The sequence below is a fragment of the Chiloscyllium plagiosum genome, unplaced genomic scaffold, assembly GCF_037043375.1.
Source record: "Chiloscyllium plagiosum isolate Xiang-an unplaced genomic scaffold, Cpla_swu_hap1 HiC_scaffold_27, whole genome shotgun sequence".
Classification (NCBI taxonomy): Eukaryota; Metazoa; Chordata; class Chondrichthyes; order Orectolobiformes; family Hemiscylliidae; genus Chiloscyllium; species Chiloscyllium plagiosum.
This window is the reverse complement of record NW_028270165.1, coordinates 78,071,655-78,095,432: the sequence shown is the minus strand read 5'-3', so window position 1 is coordinate 78,095,432 and position 23,778 is coordinate 78,071,655. Positions and strand designations below refer to the sequence as shown.

At 46.2% G+C, this 23,778-nt stretch overlaps 2 protein-coding genes across 8 annotated transcripts in view; one reads left to right on the top strand and one right to left on the bottom strand.

Annotated features, from left to right (window-relative positions):
* Window positions 1-23,778, top strand: part of LOC122543549 (uncharacterized) — a 178,136-nt gene that overhangs the window by 120,839 nt on the left and 33,519 nt on the right. For 2 of the 7 annotated variants that reach the window (XR_015751530.1, XM_043682361.2), the window contains exon 1: window positions 9,985-10,116. The exons of 1 other annotated variant lie outside the window; for it this stretch is intronic. Coding sequence is in view for 1 of the 6 variants with exons in the window: in XM_087974953.1 (XP_087831079.1) it covers window positions 23,513-23,532 (20 nt within the window). In the remaining 5 variants the exon portion in view is untranslated. 4 more of the 7 variants (XM_043682358.2, XM_087974953.1, XM_043682356.2 and 1 more) reach the window with 4 other exon arrangements.
* LOC148144622 (uncharacterized) overlaps window positions 19,305-23,778 on the bottom strand; it is a 36,980-nt gene continuing 32,506 nt past the window's right edge. The window contains exon 2 of the transcript XR_015751532.1: window positions 19,305-20,471. The gene's annotated coding sequence lies outside the window, so the exon portion shown is untranslated. The remainder of the gene's footprint in view (window positions 20,472-23,778) is intronic.

The following is a 23,778-nucleotide window of genomic DNA, read 5'->3' as shown; positions in this document are numbered from 1 at the left end:
ATTCCAGGAATTGACCTCTTGAATCTACGCTGCACTCCCTCAATAGCCAGAATGTCTTTTCTCAAATTTGGAGACCAGAACTGCACACAGTACTCCAGGTGTGGTCTCACCAGGGCCCTGTACAGCTGCAGAAGCACCTCTTTGCTTCTATACTCAATTCCTCTTGTTATGAAGGCCAGCATGCTATTAGCCTTCTTCACTACCTGCTGTACCTGCATGCTTGCCTTCATTGACTGGAGTTCTGTGGCTCTGGAGTCACATGTAGGCCAGACCGGGTAAAGGTTGCAACTGAGAGAATCCTTTCCCACAATAGCCGTTCCGTTTCCTTCCCTAAAAAGGACATGAGTGAATCAGATGAGGGTTTCTCCACTCGACCCCACCCCAGCCCGAAAATGGTTTTATCGTTAGATTCTGAGTTCCATATTTCTGACCAAATTCCAATTCCACCATCTGCTGTGGCAGGATTCAAACCCGGGAGTCCACAGAACTGGGTTGGTAGTCCAGTTGATAATGGTACTCGGCCATTGTTCCTTCAACCCCCCTGTGATGGCACATGAACTCACTGGTGGCTCCGCAGGAGGGAGGAGCGGGTGAAGCCCTTCCCGCACTGAAAGCAGGTGAAGGGCCACTCCCCGGTGTGACCCCATTGGTACTTCAGCAGGGCGGAGGAATAACTGAAGGCCTTCCCACATTCGGGGCAGCTGAAGGGCCTCTCCCCAGTGTGGATGCGCCAATGAGTCTCCATGGCAGATGGGACACGAAAGCCTTTCCCGCAGTCGCCACACTTCCATGGTTTCTCCACGGGGCGGAATTCCTCTGGTTTCTCTATCCTGCACACATCACATGTAGAGCCCCTCTCTGTCGTGAATTCCTCTTTCCAGGCTGTATAACTGTACCAGGCTCCACGCTCAGTGCGCTGCATAGTCAGGTCTCTCATCCAGTCCCACTGATACTGAAAACGCACACAAACAGGAACCAAAAAGCTTTGCTCCTTTTCACAGAATCATAGTCGAAAATTGTTCCGGTCCCGATGGATTGAGTGACTGTCAGACATTAATGTCAAAGTGAGGACAGCAGTTACTGGACGGTCAGTGTTGAAAGGTCCGGCGCTGGAAAAGCACAGCAGGTCAGGCAGCATCTGAGGAGCAGGAGATCAATGTTTCATGGATAAGCCCTTCATCTGTTGATTTTGAAACTTCCATCTTCAGATCTTCAAATAATCAGTAAAAATAGATTACAAAAGTCATCACTGGCAGTGCAAGATAGAAATTCAGAACAAGCAATTCTACTTTCTGCAGAATATTATTTTCTTTTGTTATTTCACAAAATTGAAAGCACCATCACACTCTTTAGATTACTTACAGTGTGGAAACAGGCCCTTCAGCCCAACAAGTCCACACCAACCCATCCAGACCCATTCCCCTACATTTACCCCTTCACCTAACACTATATACAATTTAGCATGGCCAATTCACCTAACTGTCACATTTTTGGACTGTGGGAGGAAACCCACGCAGACATGACTCCACACAGTCAGTGTCTGAGGTGGGAATTGAACCCGCTATGAGGCAGCAGTGCTAACCACTGTGCCACCGTGCCGCCCACTCTCTCCCTCTGTTCTTATTCCACTCTAACTAATTCTCCTGAAGGTGCTAATTCAGAATCTTACAGGGGCAGAAAAGCAAAAATGTCATGAATGACATCTCTCTGTATTTTGGATAACTCCACCTGAAAGTTAATATCTTTCACAACACTGGAATACTGCTGAGAGTCAGCAAGTCTGATTGTGGGAAGCAAAATAAAAAACAATGAGTTTGCAATAACCCCTTCCCTTCAGAGAATCGCCACAGTATGGAAGCAGGCCACTCGGCCCAACGAGTCCACACCGACCCTCCAAAGGGTAACGAGTCCACACCCAATACCCTACCCCTATTGCTCCACATTTACCCCTGACTAATGCACCTAACCTGTACATCCCTGGGCACTGTGGGTAACTTAGCACTGTCAATCCCCCCCAATCTGGACGAAGTTAAAAAATCACACAACACCAGGTTAGAGTCCAACAGATTTATTTGGAAGGACCAGCGTTCGGAGTACTTCTTCATCAGTTGGTTGTGGAGAATAAGATCATAAGGCACAGAATTTTTAGAAAAACATTAGTGCCCTGCCACTGAAACGATATATTGAACAAACCTGGACTGTTAAGTCTTCCATCTTTCAGAATGGGTTGCAACTATCATTAATATGTAAATCCGAGAAATTCTTGTTGGTCACCTTCTCGAGATAATGCAAGGTTTTATAGCAAAAGGTGACATCTCAGCTCAGACAATGCATTAACGGTGTATGGTCAGGTCAAATTCTGGGGTCTAGATTAGAGTGGTGCTGGAAAAGCACAGCAGATCAGGCAGCATCCGAGGAGCAGTAAAATCGACATTTCAGGAATACAGGCAGAGTGCCTGAAGGGTGGAGAGATAAATGGGAGAAAGTAGCATAGAGTACAATAGGCGAGTCAGGGAGGGGAGAAAGGTGAGAGGTCGGGAGCGGGGGTAGGGTGGAGTGGATAGGTGGAAAAGAAGATAGGCAGGTAGGACAAGTCATGGCGACAGTGCTGAGCTGGAAGTTTGGAACTGGGGTGAGATGGGGGAAGGGGAAATGAGGAAACTGTTGAAGTCCACATTGATGCCCTGGGGTTAAAGTGGTCTGAGGCGGAAGATGAGGCATTCTTCCTCCAGGCGTCTGGTGGTGAGGGAGCAGCGGTGAAGGAGGCCCAGGACCTCCATGTCTTTGGCAGAGTGGGAGGGGGAGTTGAAATTTTGGGCCACAGGTTGATTGGTTCGGGTGTCCCAGAGATGTTTCCGAAAGCGCTCTACTAGGAGGCGTCCAGTCTCCCAAATGTAGAGGAGACCACATCGGGAGCAACGGATACAATAAATGATATTAAAAAATTTGATGAATGTGGAAGTCTCCTTTAGGGCCTTGGATGGAGGTGAGGGAGGTGGTGTGGGCGCAGGTTTTGCAATTCCTGCAGTGGCAGGGAAAGGTGCCAGGGTGGGTTGTAGGGGGGGGGCATAGACCTGACCAGGTAATCATGGAGAGAAAGGTCTTTGCGGAAGACGGAAAGGGATGGGGAATGAAATGTATCCCTGGTGGTGGGGTCCGTTTGGAGGTGGCAGAAATGTCAGCGGATGATTTGGTTTATGCGAAGGTTGGTAGGGTGGAAGGTGAGCACCAGGGGCGTTCTGTCCTTGTTACGGTTGGAAGGGTGGGGTCTGAGGGTGGAGGTGCAGGATGTGGACGAGATGCGTTGGAGGGCATGTTTCACCACGTGGGAAGGGAAATTGCGGTCTCTAAAGTAGGAGCCATCTGGTGTGTTCTGTGGTGGAACTGGTCCTCCTGGGAGCAGATACGGCAGAGGAATTGGGAATATGGCATTTTTGCAGGAGGTAGGGTGGGAAGAGGTGTAATCCAGGTAGCTGTGGGGGTCGGTGGGTTTGTAAAAAATGTCAGTGTCAAGTCGGACATCATTAATGGAGATGGAGAGATCCAGGAAGAGGAGGGAGGTGTCAGAAATGATCCAGGTAAATTTAAGGTCAGGGTGGAATGTGTTGGTGAAGTTAATGAATTAGCTGAAAATATGTTGCTGGAAAAGCGCAGCAGGTCAGGCAGCATCCAAGGAACAGGAGAATCGACGTTTCGGGCATAAGCCCTTCTTTAGGAATCACATGCCCGAAATGTCGATTCTCCTGTTCCTTGGATGCTGCCTGATCTGCTGCGCTTTTCCAGCAACACGTTTTCAGCTCTGATCTCCAGCATCTGCAGTCCTCACTTTCTCCTCCAAGTTAATGAATTACTCAACCTCCTCGCGGCAGTACAAGGTGGCGCCAATGCAGTCATCAATGTAGCGGAGGAAGGGGTGGGGAGTGGTGCCGGTGTAATTACAGAAAATGGACTGTTCTATGTAGCCAAAGAGACAGGCATAGCTGGGGCCCATGGCTACCCCTTTGGTCTGGCGAGGTCAAATTCTGTCTGTATCCCAATCTTGAGTTAGACTGGTTTTATATCCAAAGTAGAATTTACAAAATATTACATGGATTGACTGCCTGCATTTTTTGAGCAAAATAGAATGTATCTGCAAATATAATTCTGCAAATTCAAATTCACCCCCATGGACTTATATGTGTGTATGTGCACGACAGAGAAAAAAGTCTATTTCTGTGCTGTATATTAAAATCAGTGCGGGTAAAAAGCACAAGCCCCAGTAAAAGCAGATGGAAAGTGAGTGTAAAATGTCACTATGACAGGACAGGCCCCACATTCCTTCCCCTCCGTCCCCCCCCCCACAACCTGCCTCACCTTTCACCTCCCGGGCCCAGTACCTTCCAGGTGGCCCCATAGTTGACACAGGGGCCGCCCCACGACCAGTAGAACTCCACCACCCAGGCGGCCGACGAGTTCCCAAGCAGGCCCTTAACCCCATCCGCCTCCAGAATGCTCACCGGCTCCTGCCTGCTGTACAGCCGGCCGGTGTGGCCGTGACACAGCAGCTGCGCCAGGAAGGCGGCGGTGCCCAGTGACGGGTGTCTGCACCGGGCCGCACGGCGCCATTTTCCTAACGGCCGCCGCTCTCCCGCTCGAGCGACCTCTCCTCCCAACCGCCTTCGCCCCCGCGTGACGTCAACACAGGTATGGGCGGGGCCGGGGAGCCTCACCGTCACCAAGCGACAGCCACCTCGCGCTACAACTGCTCATTCACAAAAACAAACTCTCCTGTCTCGCTCTGGGGGGACACTGCCATGTTTCCAGGAGCCCTGTCTACATTGGGAAAGCTCACGGCTCAATTTAAACAGATATTCCGACATAATAACGGAACGTCGTCATATCTAAAGGGGGGAAATCTGCATTTTAAAGGGCATGGACATCTTAACGGGCTATTTCTGCAAATAAAGAGATTTAAATGGACAAGATTATATTTCAAACGGATGCGGGCATTCAAAGGAATATCTTAATATGTAAAGTGATGATCCGGAGATGCCGGTGTTGGACTGGGGTGTGCAAAGTTAAAAATCACACAACACCAGGTTATAGTCCAACAGGTTTAATTGGAAACACACTAGCTTTCGGAGCGACGCTCCTTCATCAGGTGATAGTGGGGGGCTCGATCCTAACACAGAATTTATAGCAAAAATTTGCAGTGTGATGTAACTGAAATTATACATTGAAGAATTGATCGTCTGTTAAGCCTTTCATCTGTTAGAATACAGTGATAGTTTCACTTCTTTCATGTGTAAATCACAAAACCCTTTTTTTAAGTTGCATTCTCGGGTTAGCTGTTAACAATGGTGATAGCTAGACAATATGTTGAAGGTGTTAGCCCCCTGTGTTCTCTGACTATGACCTGATGTTTAGATTGATTCCAATCTAAAAAGTGAGATAACAGAGTTTTACATAAATTCATGCAGTTTTTGAGCTCAGAGAATGTATGTGGTTTTTGAGCAAAGTGCAATGTAACTCTGAAAGTACCAAAAAAATTTCACCACACAAAATATATGTGTGCATGTGGGTCTTTGTCTGTCTGTGTGTGTGTCTGTCAGGGGGTTGTCAGTGTGAGAAAGTGTGTGTGTGTGTGTAGTGAGTGCAGAGTGTCTTAAGTCTGTGAGGGGGTGCATGTGTGGGAGTCTGTGTGTCTATAAGGGTGTGTGTGGGTGCCTGTGTGTGCGTCTGTCTGTATCTGTGTCCGTGTGTATGTGAGAGTGTGTGTGTGTAGGAATATCTGTGTGTGTAGTGCAATGGTGATCGCCTGTAATATGACATGAACCCAAGGTCCTGGTTGAGGCCCTCCCTATGGGTACCGAATGTAGCTATCAGCCTCTGCTCGGCCACTTTCCTCTGCTGCCTGTCCGGAAGTCCACCTTGGAGGATGGTCACCCGAAGATCCGAGGCTGAATGTCCTGGATCACTGAAGTGTTCCCCAACTAGGAGGGAACCCTCCTGTCTGTTGATTGTTGTGCGGTGCCCATTCATCCGTTGTCGTAGCCTTTGCTCGGTTTCCCCAATTTACCATGCCTCCGGGCATCCCTGCCTGCAACGTATAAGATAGACAATGTTGGCTGACCTTGGGTTCATGTCACATTACAGGTGATCACCATTGCAACACACACACACACACACAGATATTCCTACACACACACACACACACGGACACAGGTACACACAGACGCGCACACAGACATCCACACACACCCTTATAGACACACACACTCACACATGCACCCCTTCACAGACTTAAGACACTCTGCACTCACTACACACACACACACACACACACACTTTCTCACACTCACAACGCCCACCCCAGACAGACATACACACACAGACAGACAAAGACCCACATGCACACATATATTTTGTGTGGTGAATTTGTACTTGCAGAGTTACATTGCACTTTGCTCAAAAACTGTATACATTCATGTAGAACTCTGAGCTCAAAAACTGCATGAATTTATGTAAAACTCTGTTATCTCATTTTTTTAGATTAGAATCAATTTAAACATCAGGTCATAGACAGAGAACACAGGGGGCTAACACCTGTCTTCCTGCAGTTTTGGGGACATTGAATATATTCAAGGCTGACTTCATCTGATTTTCTTAACATGAAAGAAGTGAATGTTAATGGGGAAAGGCAAGAAAATGGTTTTAAGATTGGTACAGAACAGTTAGTCATACAGCACAGAAACTAGTCTATACTGACTATATTCACAAACTAAACTAATCCCATCTGCCAGTGTTTGGCCCATATCCCTCTGAACCTTTCCTATTCATGTACTTATCCAAATGTCTTTTAAATGTTTTTACTGTACCTGCATCCTCTGGACCTCCATTCCACACACAAAAGAAAACAGTGCGCCTCATGCCTTTTTAAAATCTTTCTCCTCTTACCTTCAAATTTGCTGCCTAATCTTGAAGCCCCCATCCTAGGGAAAAGATACACAGCTATGCTCCTCATAAACCTCTGTAAGATCACCTTTTAACCTCCTGTGCTCCAATGAAAAAGTCCCAGCCTATCCACCTAGACATTGGTAGATTCATATGGAGTTATGATCTGTTGAATTCTGGTGCAGGCTTGAAAGGCCAAATGGCTGACTCTTGCTCCCAATTCTCACCATCTGTGTCCAGGACAGCAAGAGACCATAAGACATAGGAGCAGGCCATTCAGCCTGCTCCGCCATTCAAACATGGCTGATACGTTTCTCAACCCAATTCTCTCCCACTCTGTCCCCGTAATCCTCGATCTCCTTGATACTCTAGAACCTATCTATCTCAGTCTTAAATATCCTCTATGATCTGCCCTCTACAGCCTTCTGTGGCAGTGAATTCCATAGTTTCACTACTCTCTGGCTGAAGAGGTTTTTCCTTATCTCCGTTCTGAAAGGTCTTCCCTTTACTCCAAGGATGTGCCCACTGGTTCTAGTCTCTCCAACCAATTCAAACATCTTTCCAACGTCCACTCTGTCCAGGCTAGTCAGGATTCTGTATCTTTCAATTAGAACTCCCCTGAGTTTATATTGAACAAATCTAGATTGCTGTTAAGTCTTTCACCTTTTAGAATGGGTTGCAGGTTTCAGTTCATTAATATGTAAATCCAGAACATCTTTTCACTCACTTCTCAAGATGACTTAAGGTTTCATTAAAAAAAAGTGACATCTCAGCTCAGACAATGCATGAAAGGTGTGGGGTTTGAGTCTGTCAGTATCCCAATCTTGAATCAGACTGGTTCTATTTCCAAAGTAGGAATTTATAAAATATTACATGGATTGACTGCCTGCAGCCTGTGCACTTTTGGAGCAAAATTGAATGTATCTGCAAATATAATTCTGCCAATACAAATTCACCCCATAGACATGTGTGTGTGAGATTGTGTGTGTGATTGTGTGCATGTGAGTTTGTGCGTGAGAGTGTGCATGTTGGTAAATTGAGTGTGATGGAATATAAGCTGAAAATGTGTTGCTGGAAAAGCGCAGCAGGTCAGGCAGCATCCAAGGAACAGGAGAATCGACGTTTCGGGCATAAGCCCTTCTTCAGGAATGAGGAATCCTCATTCCTGAAGAAGGGCTTATGCCCGAAACGTCGATTCTCCTGTTCCTTGGATGCTGCCTGACCTGCTGCGCTTTTCCAGCAACACATTTTCAGCTCTGATCTCCAGCATCTGCAGTCCTCACTTTCTCCTCTGTGATGGAATATAAGCCTATGAGAGTGCTGGGGGATGTATGTGTGTATGAGAGAGGTATGAATAAAAGCGAGGGGTTGCGTTTTGCTGAAACAAGGAAGTGCAAGACTTGTACAATTAATGGTAGGACCTTGGGTCGTAATGTAAAACAGTGAGACGTGGCCGGGGGGGTTTAGGTATATAGTTGAAAGATGTCCAAAGATGTGCAGGTCAGGTGAATTGGCCATGCTAAATTGCCCATAGTGTTAGGTGCATTAGTCAGAGAGTGGGTTACTCTTCAGAGAGTTGGTATGGGCTGGCTGCGCCAAAGGGCCTGTTTCTACACTGTAGGGAATCTAACCCAGTTCTTTGAAAGTTGCATCAGTTGTAGACATGGTGGTTAAGAAGTCCTTTAACACCATTGCCTTCACTGTTCACATCGTTGAGTATAGGAGTTTGGACATCCTGTTGAGGCTGTACAGGATGTTGTGGTGAGGACACTTTCTGGGTACTGAGTACGGTTCTGGTGGCCCTGTAATAGGAAGAATTCTATTAAGAGGGTTCGGTAAAGATTTACCAGGACGTTGCCAGGACTGGAGGGTTTGAGTTATAAGGAGAGCCTGGGACTTTTTTCACAGGAGGATGAGGGGTGACCTCATTGGGACTTATAAAATCACGAGGAGTGGAGGTAAGGTGAATAGCAAAGGGGGAGCTCGAAACTAGGGGCATTTGTTTTAAGGTGAGAGGAAAGAGATTTAAAAAGAACCTGAGGGGCAATGTTTTGACAGAGGGTGGTTTGTGTGTGGAATGAACCTGCTGAGGAAGTGGTAGATGCAGGGACAGTTGCAGTGTTTAAATTATGTTTGGATGGGTACATGAATAGAAAGGTTTAAGAGGGATATGGGCCAAATGCAGGCAAGTGGCATTAGTTTAGTTTGAGAATCTGGGTCGGTCTAGATTAGTTGGACCAAAGGGGGTTGACAGGATAGATGCAGATCAGATGCTCCATTGGTGGGATTCTGACTCCTCCACCCCCACAATGTGCAAGCAGGCCATTCAGCCCATCTATTCCACAATGGCCCTCCAAAGAGCATCCCACCCATACCCACCCCTTTACTCCTTATTTCCCATTGCCAATCCACCCTAACCTGCACATCCCTGGTCACTATGGGTAATACAGTACAGCCAATCCACCCTAACCTACACCCTTATCTATAAATTAGCTTCTCCAGAATGTAATTTAAATGCAGAGCTTTTCTAAGAAAAATATCAGTCTGACTCAACATTGGGACACAGAGTCTCTTAAAGGGATATTTCTGCTTATAAATAGGGCAACGTCTCTTCGAAATATAGATTCATTTAGATATGACTGCGTCACTTTACATATTAAGATAATCCTTTGAATGCCCGCATCCGTTTGAAATATAACCTTGTCCGTTTAATTCTCTTTATTTGCAGAAATAGCCCGTTAAAATATCCATGCCCTTTAAAATGCAGATTTCCCCCTTTAGATATGACAAGGTATCGTTATATGTCAGAATATGTGTTTAAATTGAGCCGTGAGCTTTCCCAATGTAGACAGGGCTCCTGGAAACGTGGCAGTGTCCCCCCTGCAGCTGCAGAGCGAGACAGGAGAGTTTGTTTTTGTGAATGAGCAGTTGTCGCGCGAGGTGGCTGTTGCTTGGTGACGGTGAGGCTCCCCCGGCCCCGCCCATCCCCCGTGCAGACGTCACGCGGGGGCGAAGGCGGTTGGGAGGAGAAGTCGCTCGAGCGGGGAAGCGGCGGGAGGGCGGCCGTTAGGAAAATGGCGCCGTGAGGCCCGGGGCAGACACCCGTCACTGGGCACCGCCGCCTTCCTGGCGCAGCTGCTGTGTCACGGCCACACCGGCCGGCTGTACAGCAGGCAGGAGCCGGTGAGCATTCTGGAGGCGGATGGGGTTAAGGGCCTGTTTGGGAACTCGTCGGCCGCCTGGGTGGTGGAGTTCTACTGGTCGTGGGGCGGCCCCTGTGTCAACTATGGGGCCACCTGGAAGGTACTGGGCCCGGGAGGTGAAAGGTGAGGCAGGTTGTGGGGGGGACGGAGGGGAAGGAATGTGGGGCCTGTCCTGTCATAGTGACATTTTACACTCACTTTCCATCTGCTTTTACTGGCGCTTGTGCTTTTTACCATCACTGTTTTTTAATCCTTTTTCCCCTTAATGTTACTTGTGCAATTGCTTACGCTGTGTGTAAGGAGATTATGCACCAGCATGTATATGTTCCTCAGATATTGAAAGGGCATGACCTATTTTGAGTGGTTAGTAAAGCATGTGGTATACTAAGCCCTGTTAACATGGGTCTAGTTTGTTATTTGTCAAAGTATACTCTATTATTTAGAGTCAGAGATGTACAGCACTGAAACAGGCCCTTTGATCCTATCCATTCATGCTGTCCAGATATCCTAAATTAATCTAGTCCTAATTGCCAGCTCTTGAATCATATTCCTCTAAACCCTTATGATTCATATACCCATCCAGATGCCTTTTAAATGCTGTAATTGTACCAGACTCCATCACTTTCTCTGGCAGATCATTCCATACATGCTCCACCCCATGCTCTGCATGGAAAAGTTGCCCCTTAAGTACCTCTTATATCTTTCCACTCTCACCCTATGCTGTTCTGAGCTTCACCCCAGCACTGGGGAAAAGACATAACAATGTTGAAACAGACAAATGCAAAAGCAATAAAATGTCAAGCTCTATGGCATTCTCTGATTGGCATTTAGACACTTAAAAGCAGTCAATAACACCAGCATGGCTACAGAGCAATTGTGTATGCTCCTCTGTGTCAACAAGAAGGGTGTGCATGTTTGCTGGTGTCACCAAAATATGGCACACGTTCCTTGTTGGCAGAAAAGGGGTGAGACCTACTTTTGATGGACCAATAAAGAGGACTGGAGGACCTGCCAGTCATCCTGCCAGTCAGAGCTTCCTTATTGTCTGAATGTGGAAAGTGGGCCATGAGCTTCTGAAGTCTATCTCTCTATCAAGATTGAGCTTCTCCTCCTTCCTCTGTCCAACATCCGAGAGTATGGCACTCTTTCCTCACCCCTTTTCCATTTATGTTTCATTCTGGGGTTCAATTGTTGACTTGGAGCAACTGAAAGGAAAAAGATTGAATCCAGGAAGGGTCAGGCACGGGGAAAAGTTGGTCCAGGTCTGTGTCTCAATTGGCAAAATAGACAGGCAGGAGGCTGGAAAAACGCAGCAACCCGGCAGCATCAGGGGGTGGTGAAATTGGTGTTTTGGGTGTAACCCTTCTTCAGGACTGTGCGTGGGTATGGGCGGGGAGGCTGCAGAACAAGGGTATGTCAGGGGCAGAGTGCTGAAGTGGGGCTAGATGGAGACAGGTGGAGGGTATGGCCTGGTTGGTCATTGGGAGGAAGGAATCTGGTTGGTGGTAGGGAGGTTATTTGAATTTGGAGAACTCTACGTTGAGTCCTCTGGGCTGTTCGGCTGCTTGGGCGGAAGATGAGATGTTTCTCCAATTTGCGGTTTGGTTCATTATGGCAATTGAGGACACCTAAGGATGGTCATGTCAGAAAGGGAGTGGGAAAAGGAATTAAAATGTGTGGTGACCGGGATGTCTGGTCAGGCTCTGCTGACCGGCTGCGATGCTCAGTGAACTGTTCCCCAGATTTATGCTCTATCTCCCCAATGTAGAGAAGACCAGTGACAAACACATGGCAAATACAGTACCACAATGTGAAGTTATGGCTTTTGCTGTGAAAAAAAGCAGAAAGGAGGTGTATTGTTTAAATTGTGATATATTGGGATGTGGAAAAAGTGAGGACTGGACATCAGAATCAAAACGTGTGGTGCTGGAAAAGCACAGCAGGTCAAACAGCATCCGAGGAGCAGGAGAGTCAACATTTCTGGCATGGGCCCTTCTTCAGGAATAGTGTGTGGATGTACAAAGGGACCTCAGCGTCCTTCTACACCAGTCACTGCCAGTTGTCAGACAGGTGCAGCTAGAAATCAGCAAGGCAAGTGGTATATTAACAAGAGGAATTGAGGTCTGAAGTGCAGATGTCTTCCTGCAGTTGAATATATTCTGCAGTTGTCATTGAATATATTCAAGGCTGAGTTCATTGGATTTTTGACCAACAAAGAAGTAGATGGTTATGGGGGAAAGGCAAGAACATGGTTTTAAGACCAGTATAGAACAGAACAGTTAGTGTCAGACAGCACAGAAACAGACCCTGCAGTCCAACTGGTACAAGTTGACTGTGTTCTCAAACTAAACCAGTCCCACCTGCCTGTGTTTGGCTCATATTCCTCTGAACCTTTCCTATTCATGTACTTATCCAAATGTCTTTTAAATGTTACTGTCCCTGCATCCACCACTTCCTCTAGATATTCATTCCACACGTGAACCACTCTCTGTATAAAAAAAGTAACCTTCAAGTCTTTTTTTAAAAATCGTTCTCCACTCATGATCAAAATTGGCTCCCTAATCTTGAAATCCCCACCCTAGGGGAAAGACACCCGCCGTTCACCTCATCTCTCCCCTCATGATTTTATAAACCTTAGTAAGGTCACCTCTCAACCTCCTATGCTCCAGTGAAAAAGTCCCAAGTTGTCCACCTAGATATCCAGTCATGATCTGTTCAGTGCTGTTCCCAATTCTCTCCTCCTGTGTCCAGGACAGCATCAGACATAGGAGCAGAAATTTGGCCATTCAGCCCACCCGGTCTGCTCATACCATTCAGTCATGACTGATCAATTTCACAACCCTATTCTTGCAGTTTCAGCAAAGTAAAGACGGAGGGAGAGAGTGTGGGCAATGGAGATTTTCAGCTTCTAGGGAATAACAGAGGAAAGAAAGTTTGCTATAAATTAGAACTGATTGGATCAGCTGATGAGCCGAGGAGTAGCAGATGGAGTTTAATTTGGAGAAATCCGAGGTTTGCGTTTTAGTCAAGCAATCCAGGCAGGACTGACACAGTTAAGGGAAGTAGGTAAAAACAATGACTGCAGATGCTGGAAGAGCACAGCAGTTCAGGCAGCATCCGAGGAGCAGTAAAATCGACGTTTTAGGCAAAAGCCCTTTATCAGGAATACAGTTAAGGGATGTGTTGCAGAACCAGAAGACCTTGGAGTGCAGGTTCATAGTTCCTTGAAAGTGGAGTCTCGGGTTAACAGAATAGTGAAGGTGGCGTTTGGTATGCTTTCCTTCGTTGGTCAGAACATCGGGTATAGGAGTTGGGATGTCATGTTATGACTGTCCATTGGTTGGGCCACTTTTGGAATAATGCGTTCAGTTCTGGTCTCCTTGGTTTAGGAAAAAGCTTGTGAAATTTTGAAGGGGGTTGGAAAAAATTGACAAAGCTGTTGCCAGAGTTGGAGGGTTTGAACTACAGGGAGAGGCTGAATAGACCAGGGATATTTTCCCTAAAGCATCGGAGGTTGAGGGGTAATCTTATAGGCTTTAATAAGGGGTGTGGATAGGGTGAATATCCAAGGTCTTTTGCCTCGTGTAGGGGAGTCCAGTACTAGAGGGCATATGTTTGTGGTAAGAGGGGAATGATATAAAAGAGACCTGAGGGAAAACTTTATCACAGACAGGGTGGTGCATGTATGGATTGAGCTGCCAGAGGAAGTGGTGGAGGCTGGTACAATTACAACATTTTAAAACGCATCTGAATGGGGATATGAATGAGAAGGATTTAGAGGGGTATGGGCCAAATGATGGCGAATGGGACTTGATTAATTTATGATATCTGTCCGGTTTGGCCGAGTTGGGCCAAAGGGTATGACTCTAATCTTCTTCGGTGAAAGCAGAGGTGTGGTTGTAAAGAGTGGACTTTCAGAGTAGCTTTTAAGGGTGTTTTTTTCAGGCCCTTCGGCCCAACAAGTCCACACCAACCCGCCAAAGCATAACCCACCCAGAGACCCTTCCGTCCAACTTGTCCATGCTGACCAGGATACCTAAACTAAACTAGTCCCACTTGCATGCGTTTGGCCCATATACCTCAACTTTCTATTCATGTACCCATCCAAATGTTGTTTAAATATTGTAACTGTACCTGCATCTTCTACCACCTCAGGAGGTCCATTCTAAACACAAACCACCCTCTGTGTCAAAACAGTGTTGTGCGGGTTCAGTTGAATTCGCCAAGCTAAATTACCCATTGCGTCCAGGGGTGTGCAGGTTGGGGTGGACTGACCATGCTAAATTACCCATAGCGCCCAGGGGTGTACAGGTTAGGTGTATCATTCAGGGGTGAATGTAGATCAATAGGGGAATGGGTGTACTCTTCGGAGGGTTTGCATGGACTCGCTAATGGTAGGGCCCTGGGTCCTGATGTAGAACAGAGACATGAGGGGATTTAGGGATATAGTTCTTTCAAAGTTGCATCACTGGTAGACTGGTGGTTAAGAAGGCTTTTAGCACCATTGCCTTAATTGTTCACACCGTTGAGTATAGGAGTTGGGACATCATGTTGAAGTTGTACAGGGTGTTGGTGAGGCCACTTTCAGAGTACTGATTACATTTCTGGTGGCCCTGTAATAGGAAGATTGCTGACAATGTGGAAGTAGGCCATTCGACCTATCGAGCCCACACTGGCCCTCCGAAGAGCATCCCACCCTCTTACCCTGTATTTCCCGTGGTTATTCCACCCTAACCTGCACATCCCTAGGGATTATTGATAATTTAGCATGGTTAATCCCCCTAACCTGTACAAAGTTTAAAAATCGCACAACACCAGGTTTGAGTCCAACAGGTTTGTTCAGAAGCAGTAGCTTTCGGAGCGCTACTCCTTCATCAGGTGGTTGTGGAGAATAAGGCCATGATCACACAATTTATAGCCAAACAAATCCAGTGTCATGGAGATCTGATACATTAAACCATTTAGAGAGAAATCTTTCATATTTTGAAATGGGTTTCTGTTCTTTGGTATGTTAATCCCAGAACCTGTTTTTAAGTAACTTTCTCAAGAATGTAATTTAAATGCAGAGCTTTTCTAACAAAAATGTCAGACTGACTCGACATTGGGACCCAGACAGAATTCACACCTGTTGATGGATAGGCTGAGACTTTTTTCACTGGGGTATTGGAAGTTGAGAGGTGAAGGTGTAGAGTGTGTCCTTAGCAAGTTTGCAGATGACACTCAGATTGGTGGAGTAGCAGATTATAGATTGGAGAGTTGGGAAGAGAAATGGCAGATGGAGTTCAATCCAGACAAATGCGAGTGATGCATTTGTGAAGATGCAATTCAAGAGTGAACTATACTGTAAATGGAAAAGTCCTGGTGAAAATTGATGTACAGAGAGATCAGGGTGTCTATTGTTCTCTGAAGGTGGCATCGCATGTCAGAGTGGTCAAGGTGGCATACAGCATACTTTCCATCATCTGACAGAGTACAAGAGTTGGCAGGTCATGTTAAAGTTATTTAAGATTTTGTTCAGCCGTATTTGGAATACTGCGTACAATTCCGGTCTCCAGATTTCCAGAAGGATGTGAATACTTTGGAGAGGGTGCAGAGGAGGTTCACCAGGATGTTGCCTGATATGGAGAGCGCGTGCTATGAGGAGAGGTTGAGGAGATTAGGATTATTTTCATTGGAAATGAGGTTGAGGGGGATGAATGAGGCCTACAAAACCATGAGAGGTGTAGACAGGGGTGAATAGGAAGAATTTTTTTTCCCAGAGGAGAAGACTTAATTCCTAAGGGTCATGAGTTCAAAGTGAGAGGGGAAAGGTTTGAGGGCGATATACATGGAAAGTTCTTTATGCAGAGGGTGGTGGGTGCCTCAAATGCATCTCCAGCGGAGGTGGTAGGGGCAGGAATGATAGCGTCATTTAAGATGTATCTATACAGAATGGGCAGGGAGCAAAGGGATACAGATCCTTAGAAAATAGCCGGCAAGTTTAGATGGAGGATCTGGATCAGCATAGCCTTGGAGGGCTGAAGGGCCTGTTCCTGTGCTGTAAGGGTCTTTGTTCTCTTTACAGCGATTTACAAAACCATGAGAGGCATAGATAAGAGAGCAAATTAAGGTGAGAGGAGAAAGATTTTAAAAAGACATGAGCACCTTTTTGTTTAAAGAGAGTGGTTTGCGTGTGGAATGAATGCCCATAGGAAATGGTGGATGCATGTACAGTAACAATGTTTAAAAGGCATTTGGATGAGTACATAAATAGAATAAGTTCTGAGGTATATGGGCCAAACACTGGCAGGTGGGGCTAGTTTAGTTTGTGAATATAGTCAACATGGACTAGTTGGACTGAAGGGTCTGTTTCTGTGCTGTCTGACTCTGTAACGTCTGTACTGGTCTTAAAATTATTTTCTTGCTTTCCCCCATAAACATCCATTTTGTTGTTCAAAAATCAGATGAACTCAGCCTTGAATATATTCAATGACCCCCTAACTGCAGGAAGACATCCCCATTTCTGAACTCAATACCTCTTGCTAATATACCACTTGCCTTGCTGATTGCTTGCTGCATCTGTCTGACAACTGGCAGTGACTGGTGTAGAAGGACGCTGAGGCCCCTTTGTACGTCCATGCATCATTCCTGATGAAGGGGTCGTGCCCAAAACGTCGACTCTCCTGCTTCTCAGATGCTACCTGACCTCCTGTGCTTCTTTAATGCCACACTTTTCGACTCTGATCTTCAGCATCTGCAGTCCATACTTTCTCCACATCCCATTTAAACAATTCACCTCCTTTTGATAGTTTATTTTAACACAACAAAGGCCATAACTTCACATTGTGGTATTGCATTTGCCATTTGTTTGCCAATTGAGACACAGATGTGGACCAACGTTTCCCGACTCTGTCCCCTCCCTGGATTCACATGCTTTCTTTTCAGTTGCTGCAAGTCAACAATTGAAGCCCAGAATGAAAAGAAGAAATGGAAAAACGGGTGAGAAAAGAGAATGCCATACTCACGATGGTGGTTAGAGGAAGGAAGTTGCAGTCTGGGTTGAAGCTCGATCTTCATTCAGAGAGAGAGAGAGAGAGAGAGGAGCAGCAGCTTCAAAAACTCATGGTCCACCTTCTGCAGTCTGACAGTAGGGGGGCTTTGATTGGCAGGAGGACCAGTCCCCTTGCAGTCCTCCCTGGCTTCCCATTGGTCCATTTGAAGAAGCTGGAAATGTGTTGCTGGAAAAGCGCAGCAGGTCAGGCAGCATCCAGGGAACAGGAGAATCGACGTTTCGGGCATAAGCCCTTCTTCAGGAATCGGGGCTTATGCCCGAAACGTCGATTCTCCTGTTCCCTGGATGCTGCCTGACTTGCTGCGCTTTTCCAGCAACACATTTCCAGCTCTGATCTCCAGCATCTGCAGACCTCACTTTCTCCTCCATTTGAAGAAGGATGAGGAGAAACTCTTCACCCAGAGAGTGGTGGCTGTGTGGAATGTGGAGGCCCAGTCTCTGGATTCATTTAAGAAAGAGTTGGATAGAGCTCTCAAGGATAGTGGAATCAAGGGTTATGGAGATAAGGCAGGAACTGGATACTGATTAAGGATGATCAGCCTTGATCATATTGAATGGTGGTGCACGCTCGAAGGGCAGAATGGCCTATTCCTGCACCTATTGTCTATTGATTCGCGCCGTTTCTGCAGACAGCGAAGAGCATGTGACACCGGTGAACGTGCGCAGTAGGCACTATGGAGATGCTGCTCCCGACGGATATGAAGTGTCCAAATGCCACAATTCACCCCCCCCCCCCCCACCTTTCGCTTGACATAACTGTGAATGCTCCTCACTATTTTTGATGTTCACCTTACCTATACCCCTCATGATTTTATAAATCTCAATGAGGTCACCCCTCAACCTCCTGTGCTCCAGAGTCCCAGCCTCTGCTTATAACTCAAACCCTCCAGTCCTGGCAACATCCTGGTAAATCTTTACTGAACCCCCTCCAATAGAATTCTTCCTGTTATAGGACCACCAGAATCGTTCTCCGTATTCTAAAAGTGGCCTCACCAACATCCTGTACAACCTCAACATGATGTCCCAACTCCTTTACTCAACAGTGTGAACAATTAAGGTAAGTGTGCTGAATGCCTCCTTAACCAACCTCACAACCAATGATGCAACTTTCAATGAACTATGTACCTGAACCAACTCCCACACCATATCTCTCTGTTCTACAATATAACCCATTAACTGTACCAGTCCTGCCCTTCCTTATTTTAGCAAAATGCAACTCCTTGCTTTTATCTACTGTATACCTCTCTTATACACCCGCGCTCTCTCTCAGACACACACACACACCCCCAGCACACTACCCTCTCACAGGCTTACATTCCATCACATATTTTTTGTGCAAAAATATGCAGGCAGTCAATCCATGTACTGTTTTATAAATTCCTATTTTGGAAATAGAACCAGTGAGATTTAAGGTTGGGATACTGACAGATTCAAACCTCACACCTTTCACGCATTGTCTGAGCTGAGATGTCACCTGTTTTTAAAAAAAACCTTAAGTCATCTCGAGAATTTGACTTAATAGTCGTTTTGGGATTTACACATTAATGAACTAAAACCTGCAACCTGTTCTAAAAGATGAAAGTCTTAACTTAATCTAGGTTTGTTCAATATATCCTCTCAGTTGCATCCTCTCAGTGATCTTTTGCTATAAATTCTGTTGTCTTATGATCCTGCTCCACAGCTACCCAATGAAGGGGCAGCGCTCCGAAAGCTAGTGCTTCCAGGTAAGCCTGTTGGTCTATAACCTGGTGTGTGATTTTTAACTTTGTCCAACCTTGTCCAACACCGGCACCTCCACATTGTTTCTAGTGAAGACAGCACACACCTCCCAGTGCTGCCAGTAAACTTTATAATGCTGATGAAACTATGCAGTACCTGCACTCCTGAAAAGTTTACAATTTCTAGCAAAACTAGCTACTCATTCACTTCTCAATCTGATACATGATTTTGGAAACTTAGTGCAGGAGGTTTAAAGAAATAAGCAACTTTAAAACAAAAACCTCTTGGAGCTCAAAGCTTTCAATGAGAGTCTGAGGCGAACCGTAAGTTCAGGTAACCTTTATTGTGACCCAACTTTGTTACAGCTTCAGATTCCACCCCCCCCCCCCCCCAGCAAAATGGCATAGAAAAAGTAGCTGATTTTTTTTTCTTTAAAACAACTCAAGGTCAAAGCGCCGACACTCCAGCCCCCTCCACTCACCACCTGGGAGGCAGTGTAGAGTCAACCACATGCTATGTGTCTGGAGTCACGTGCAGGCCATACCAGGTTAAGGCTGGGACGACTGAATGAATCCTTTCCCACAACAGCAGTTTCCTTCACTAAAAAGGGCATGACTAAATCAGATGGGGGTTTTCTCCCACCACACCACCCCCCGAAAATGGTTTCATCGTTAGATTCGGAACTCCAGATGGCTGACCAAATTCCAATTCCGCCATCTACCATGGTGGGATTCAAACCCGGGAGTCCCTGGAACTGGTTTGATAGTCCAGTTGATTATTGGCACTCTGCCGTCCCTCCTTCAGTCCCCTTGTGATGGCACGTGAACCAGCAGGTGGGAGGGCTGGGTAAAGCCTTTCCTGCACTCAGAGCAACTCAAGGGCCTCTCCCCGGTGTGGACCTGCTCGTGGGTCAGGAGGGCAGAAGAACTGCTGAAGATCTCCCCGCACTTGGGGCAGCTGAAGGGCCTATTACCCCCCCCCTTCACCGTGTCGATCCGCCTGTGGGTCAGCAGGTGAGATGAATTGCTGAAGCCCTTCTCGCACTTGGGGCAGAATGGCCTCTCCCCAGTGTGACTCCGATGAGTCTCCAGGACAGATGGGGCTCAGAAGCCTTTCCTGCAGTCACTACACTTCCACGGTTTCTCCACGGGGCAGGATTCCTTGGGTTTCTCCATGGCTGAAGCTTCAGTCGCATACAAACACATGTAGAGCCCCTCTCCGCCGTGAATTCCTCTTTCCAGGCCGTATCACTGTTTCAGGCTCCACACTCGATGCACTGCAACAGTAAGGTCCCACTGATGCTGAAAATATACTCAAACAGGAGCCAAAAAGCTTTGCTTCTTCTCACAGAATCATAGACGAAAATCCTTGCTGTCCCAGTGGTTTGAGTTGCTCTCAGACATTGATTCAAAGTGAGGACTGCAGACACTGGAGAGTCAGAGTCAAAAAGTGCAGTGCTGGAAATGCACAGCAGGTCAGGCAGCATCTGAGGAGCAGGCGAGTCAATGTTTCGGGCCTCAACATCTCTTGATTTTGAAACTTCTGTCTTCAGATCTTCAAATACTCTGTAAAAAGAGACTATAAAAGTCATCACTGTCCGTCCAGGGTAGAAAAGAAAATGTAAAGTAAAAACATAAAACTTCACCTCCTTCCCAATCTCTATCCTTCTATCCCTCCTCACCCAGGTAATTAAGACACATACCTGAGTTTGCAGAGTCTGCTCCCTCCCTGGATTCACTCTAGTTGCTTCAAGTAAACAGACTTCATCCCACCTTTCCCCTGCTCTCTCCATCCCAGGATGAAGAGTTGCCAAAAGGGAGCGAGCTTCACTCCGACATTGTTGACGTCACAATGGCCCTGTCAATGTCACGGGGAGGAACATGGGCAGGGCTCAGCCAACAGCAGGCACCAGCACTACGCCTGCTCCGGTCGGCTGGCCCGCACTATGCCTGTGCTGCCTTGTACAGTTTGCAATAATCTCTTCCCCTTCAGAGAATCCCCACAGTATGGAAGCAGGCCACTCGGCGCAAAGACTCCACACCGACGCTCTGAACGGTAATCCACCCATGCCCATTCCCCTACACCTATTGCTCTACAATTACCCCGACTAATACACCTAACCTGCACATCCATGGGCACTATGGGTAATTTCGTATGGTCAATCGCCCCTAACCTGGACAAAGTTAAAAATCTCACAACACCAGGTTAAAGTCCAACAGTGTATTTGGAAACAGTAGCATTCAGAGCACTGCCTCTTCATCAGGTGGTTGTGGAGAAGAAGGTCATAAGGCACAGAGTTTATATAAAAACATTACAATGTCCTGCCACTGAAATGACATATTGAACAAATCTGGGATTGTTAAGTCTTTCACTTTTTAGAATGGTTTGCAGCTTTCATTAATATGTAAATCCCAGAACTTCCTGGAAGGGACCTTTGAGAAAGCTTAAGGTTTTCATAACAAAAGGTGACATGTCAGTTCAGACAAAGCATTAAAGGTATAAGGTCAGAGTCTGTCTGTTTCCCAATCTTGAGTCAGACTGGTTCTATTATCAAAGTGGAATTTACAAAATATTATAAGTATTGACTGCCTGCAGATTGTGCATGTTTTTGAGGAAAATAGAATGTATCTGCAAACGTCATGCTGCAAGTACAAATTCACCCCCATGGACTTGTATGTGTACAAGAGTTAGAGAAAAAGTCTATTTCCGTATTGTATATCTCTGTTTGTTTATTTGATAACAGATGCTTTATTTCTGTTGGTGTAAATGTTGGGGTAAATTATAGGTGGGTACTAAGTAGTTAGATGTAAGGAGGAGAGAATTCCTCAAGTAGGACACTATACGAATCCTGGGAGACCCCTATTTCTGGTTTACTTCCTAATGAACAAACATTGAGCATGAGCACCTATTTATTTCTAATTTGGTTTCATTTTTCTTCGATTCCCTGCTATAACTACATTCTCTGTCTGATCGGTTGACAGGCTGGGAGATTGTTGGTTGGGTTTTGATTAACTGAATGTTTTATTGTTCTGGAAGATGTAAAAGAGGGGTCAAAGTTTCAGCAGAAATCCAGCAGAGCTGAGAACAGACCGACATGTTATCTGTGGGAACAGGGAGATCAACAGAAGACAGAGAAATCAGGACCTGAAATCCAAGCTGACACCAGACTACCCTGTGATTAGTGCTTTGATTAGCAGTGCCAACCCTCTACCCTTATCGAGTTTCCCATTTGACTATTCCCTTGATATTCAGGATCAAATCCTTGTCATGCTGAAGCCATGTCTCTCTAAGGAGTCTTCGATCATAATTATTCTCTTCAATGTGTGCAGTCAATTCATTCACTTTTGTTACAGTGCAGCACATATTCAGATACGCCATTTTTAGTTTCAATTGTTGTCATCTTTGGAATCCAGTTTTGATTGCTTGGACATTTACTCTCCTTGTCCCTTTCTATTGTTTTCTGAGCACTTTCCACGTCATGACATTGCTCACTGGCCTTGATTTGGGTTAGCCATGCTATTGCCCATAGTGTCCAGGAATGTGCAGGTCAGGGTGGATAGGCAATGCTGAATTGTCCCATAGTGCCCAGGGATGTGCAGGTTAGGGTGGATAGGCAATGCTGAATTGTCCCATAGTGCCCAGGGATGTGCAGGTTAGGTGCATTAGGCAGGAGTAATTGTGGAGCAATAACTGTAGGGGAATGGGTGTGTTAACCTTCAGGGGGTCAGTGTAGACTTGTTGGGCCGAATGGCCTGCTTCCACACTGTGGGGATTTTCTGAAAGGAAGAGATTTCTGCAAACTGTGCAGAGTGAATCTCCCTCCCTCTGGGAAATTCTTCATCCTGGGTGGGAAGGGAGTGGGGAAGGAAATCTGTTTACTTGTAGCAACCAGAGTGAATCCAGGGAGGGAGCCGACTCCGCAAACTAAGATATGTAAAAACAAGGACTGCAGATGCTGGAAACCAGAGTCTAGATTAGAGTGGTATTGGAAAAGCACAGCAGGTCAGGCAGCATCTGAGGAGCAGGAAAATCAATGTTTCGGGCAAAAGCCCTTCAAGATGTGTGTCTTAATTGCAGGGTGAGGAGGGACAGCAGGCTCGGGTGGGGCTGTTTTCTCTAACGCCAGAGACTGAGGGTGACCTTAGAGATTTTAAATCATGAAAAGAAAGGACCAGGTAAATAGACAAGGTATTTTCCCTGGGATGGGGGAGTCCAGAATTAGAGGGTAATAGGTTTAGGGTGAGAGTGGGGGTGTGGAGATTTGAGACCAAAGGAGTACCTTTTTCATGGAGAGGGTGGTGCGGGGTATGGAATGAGCTGCCAGAGGAAGTGGTGGTAGCTGGTACAATTATAGCATTTAAAAGGCATCTAGATGGGTGTATGAATAGGAAGGGATCAGAGGGGTAGGGGCCAATTGATGGCAAATGGGATGACAGTAATTTCGGATATCTGGATGGAGTTGGGCTGAAGGGTATGTTTCCATGCTGTATGACTTTAATCGTATTTGGTGAAAGCAGAAGTGTGAAGACTGGACCTTCAGAGCAGCTTTCAAAGTGTTTTGCCCTGACTGGGAGTAGAAGAGTTTGACCAAAGTGTCTGTTTCTAGGCTGTACATCTCTGACTCTGGCCTTCCATTAATATTTGCCACGTCTGTATGTTCAGTTTCTCTCTGGTGTCGGTGTTAATGCCTTGATGTCTCATTTTGGTCCCCCCTACTGGGGGACGTTAACCATTTTGTGTCTGGTTGTTCCTCAAGAAGCTGCATGACAGGTTCACCCTGAATTGACACAGTTTATTTTGCTTCCCAAAATCAGATTTGCTCACTCAGCAGTATCCCAATGTTGTGAAATATATTAACTTTCATGTGGAATT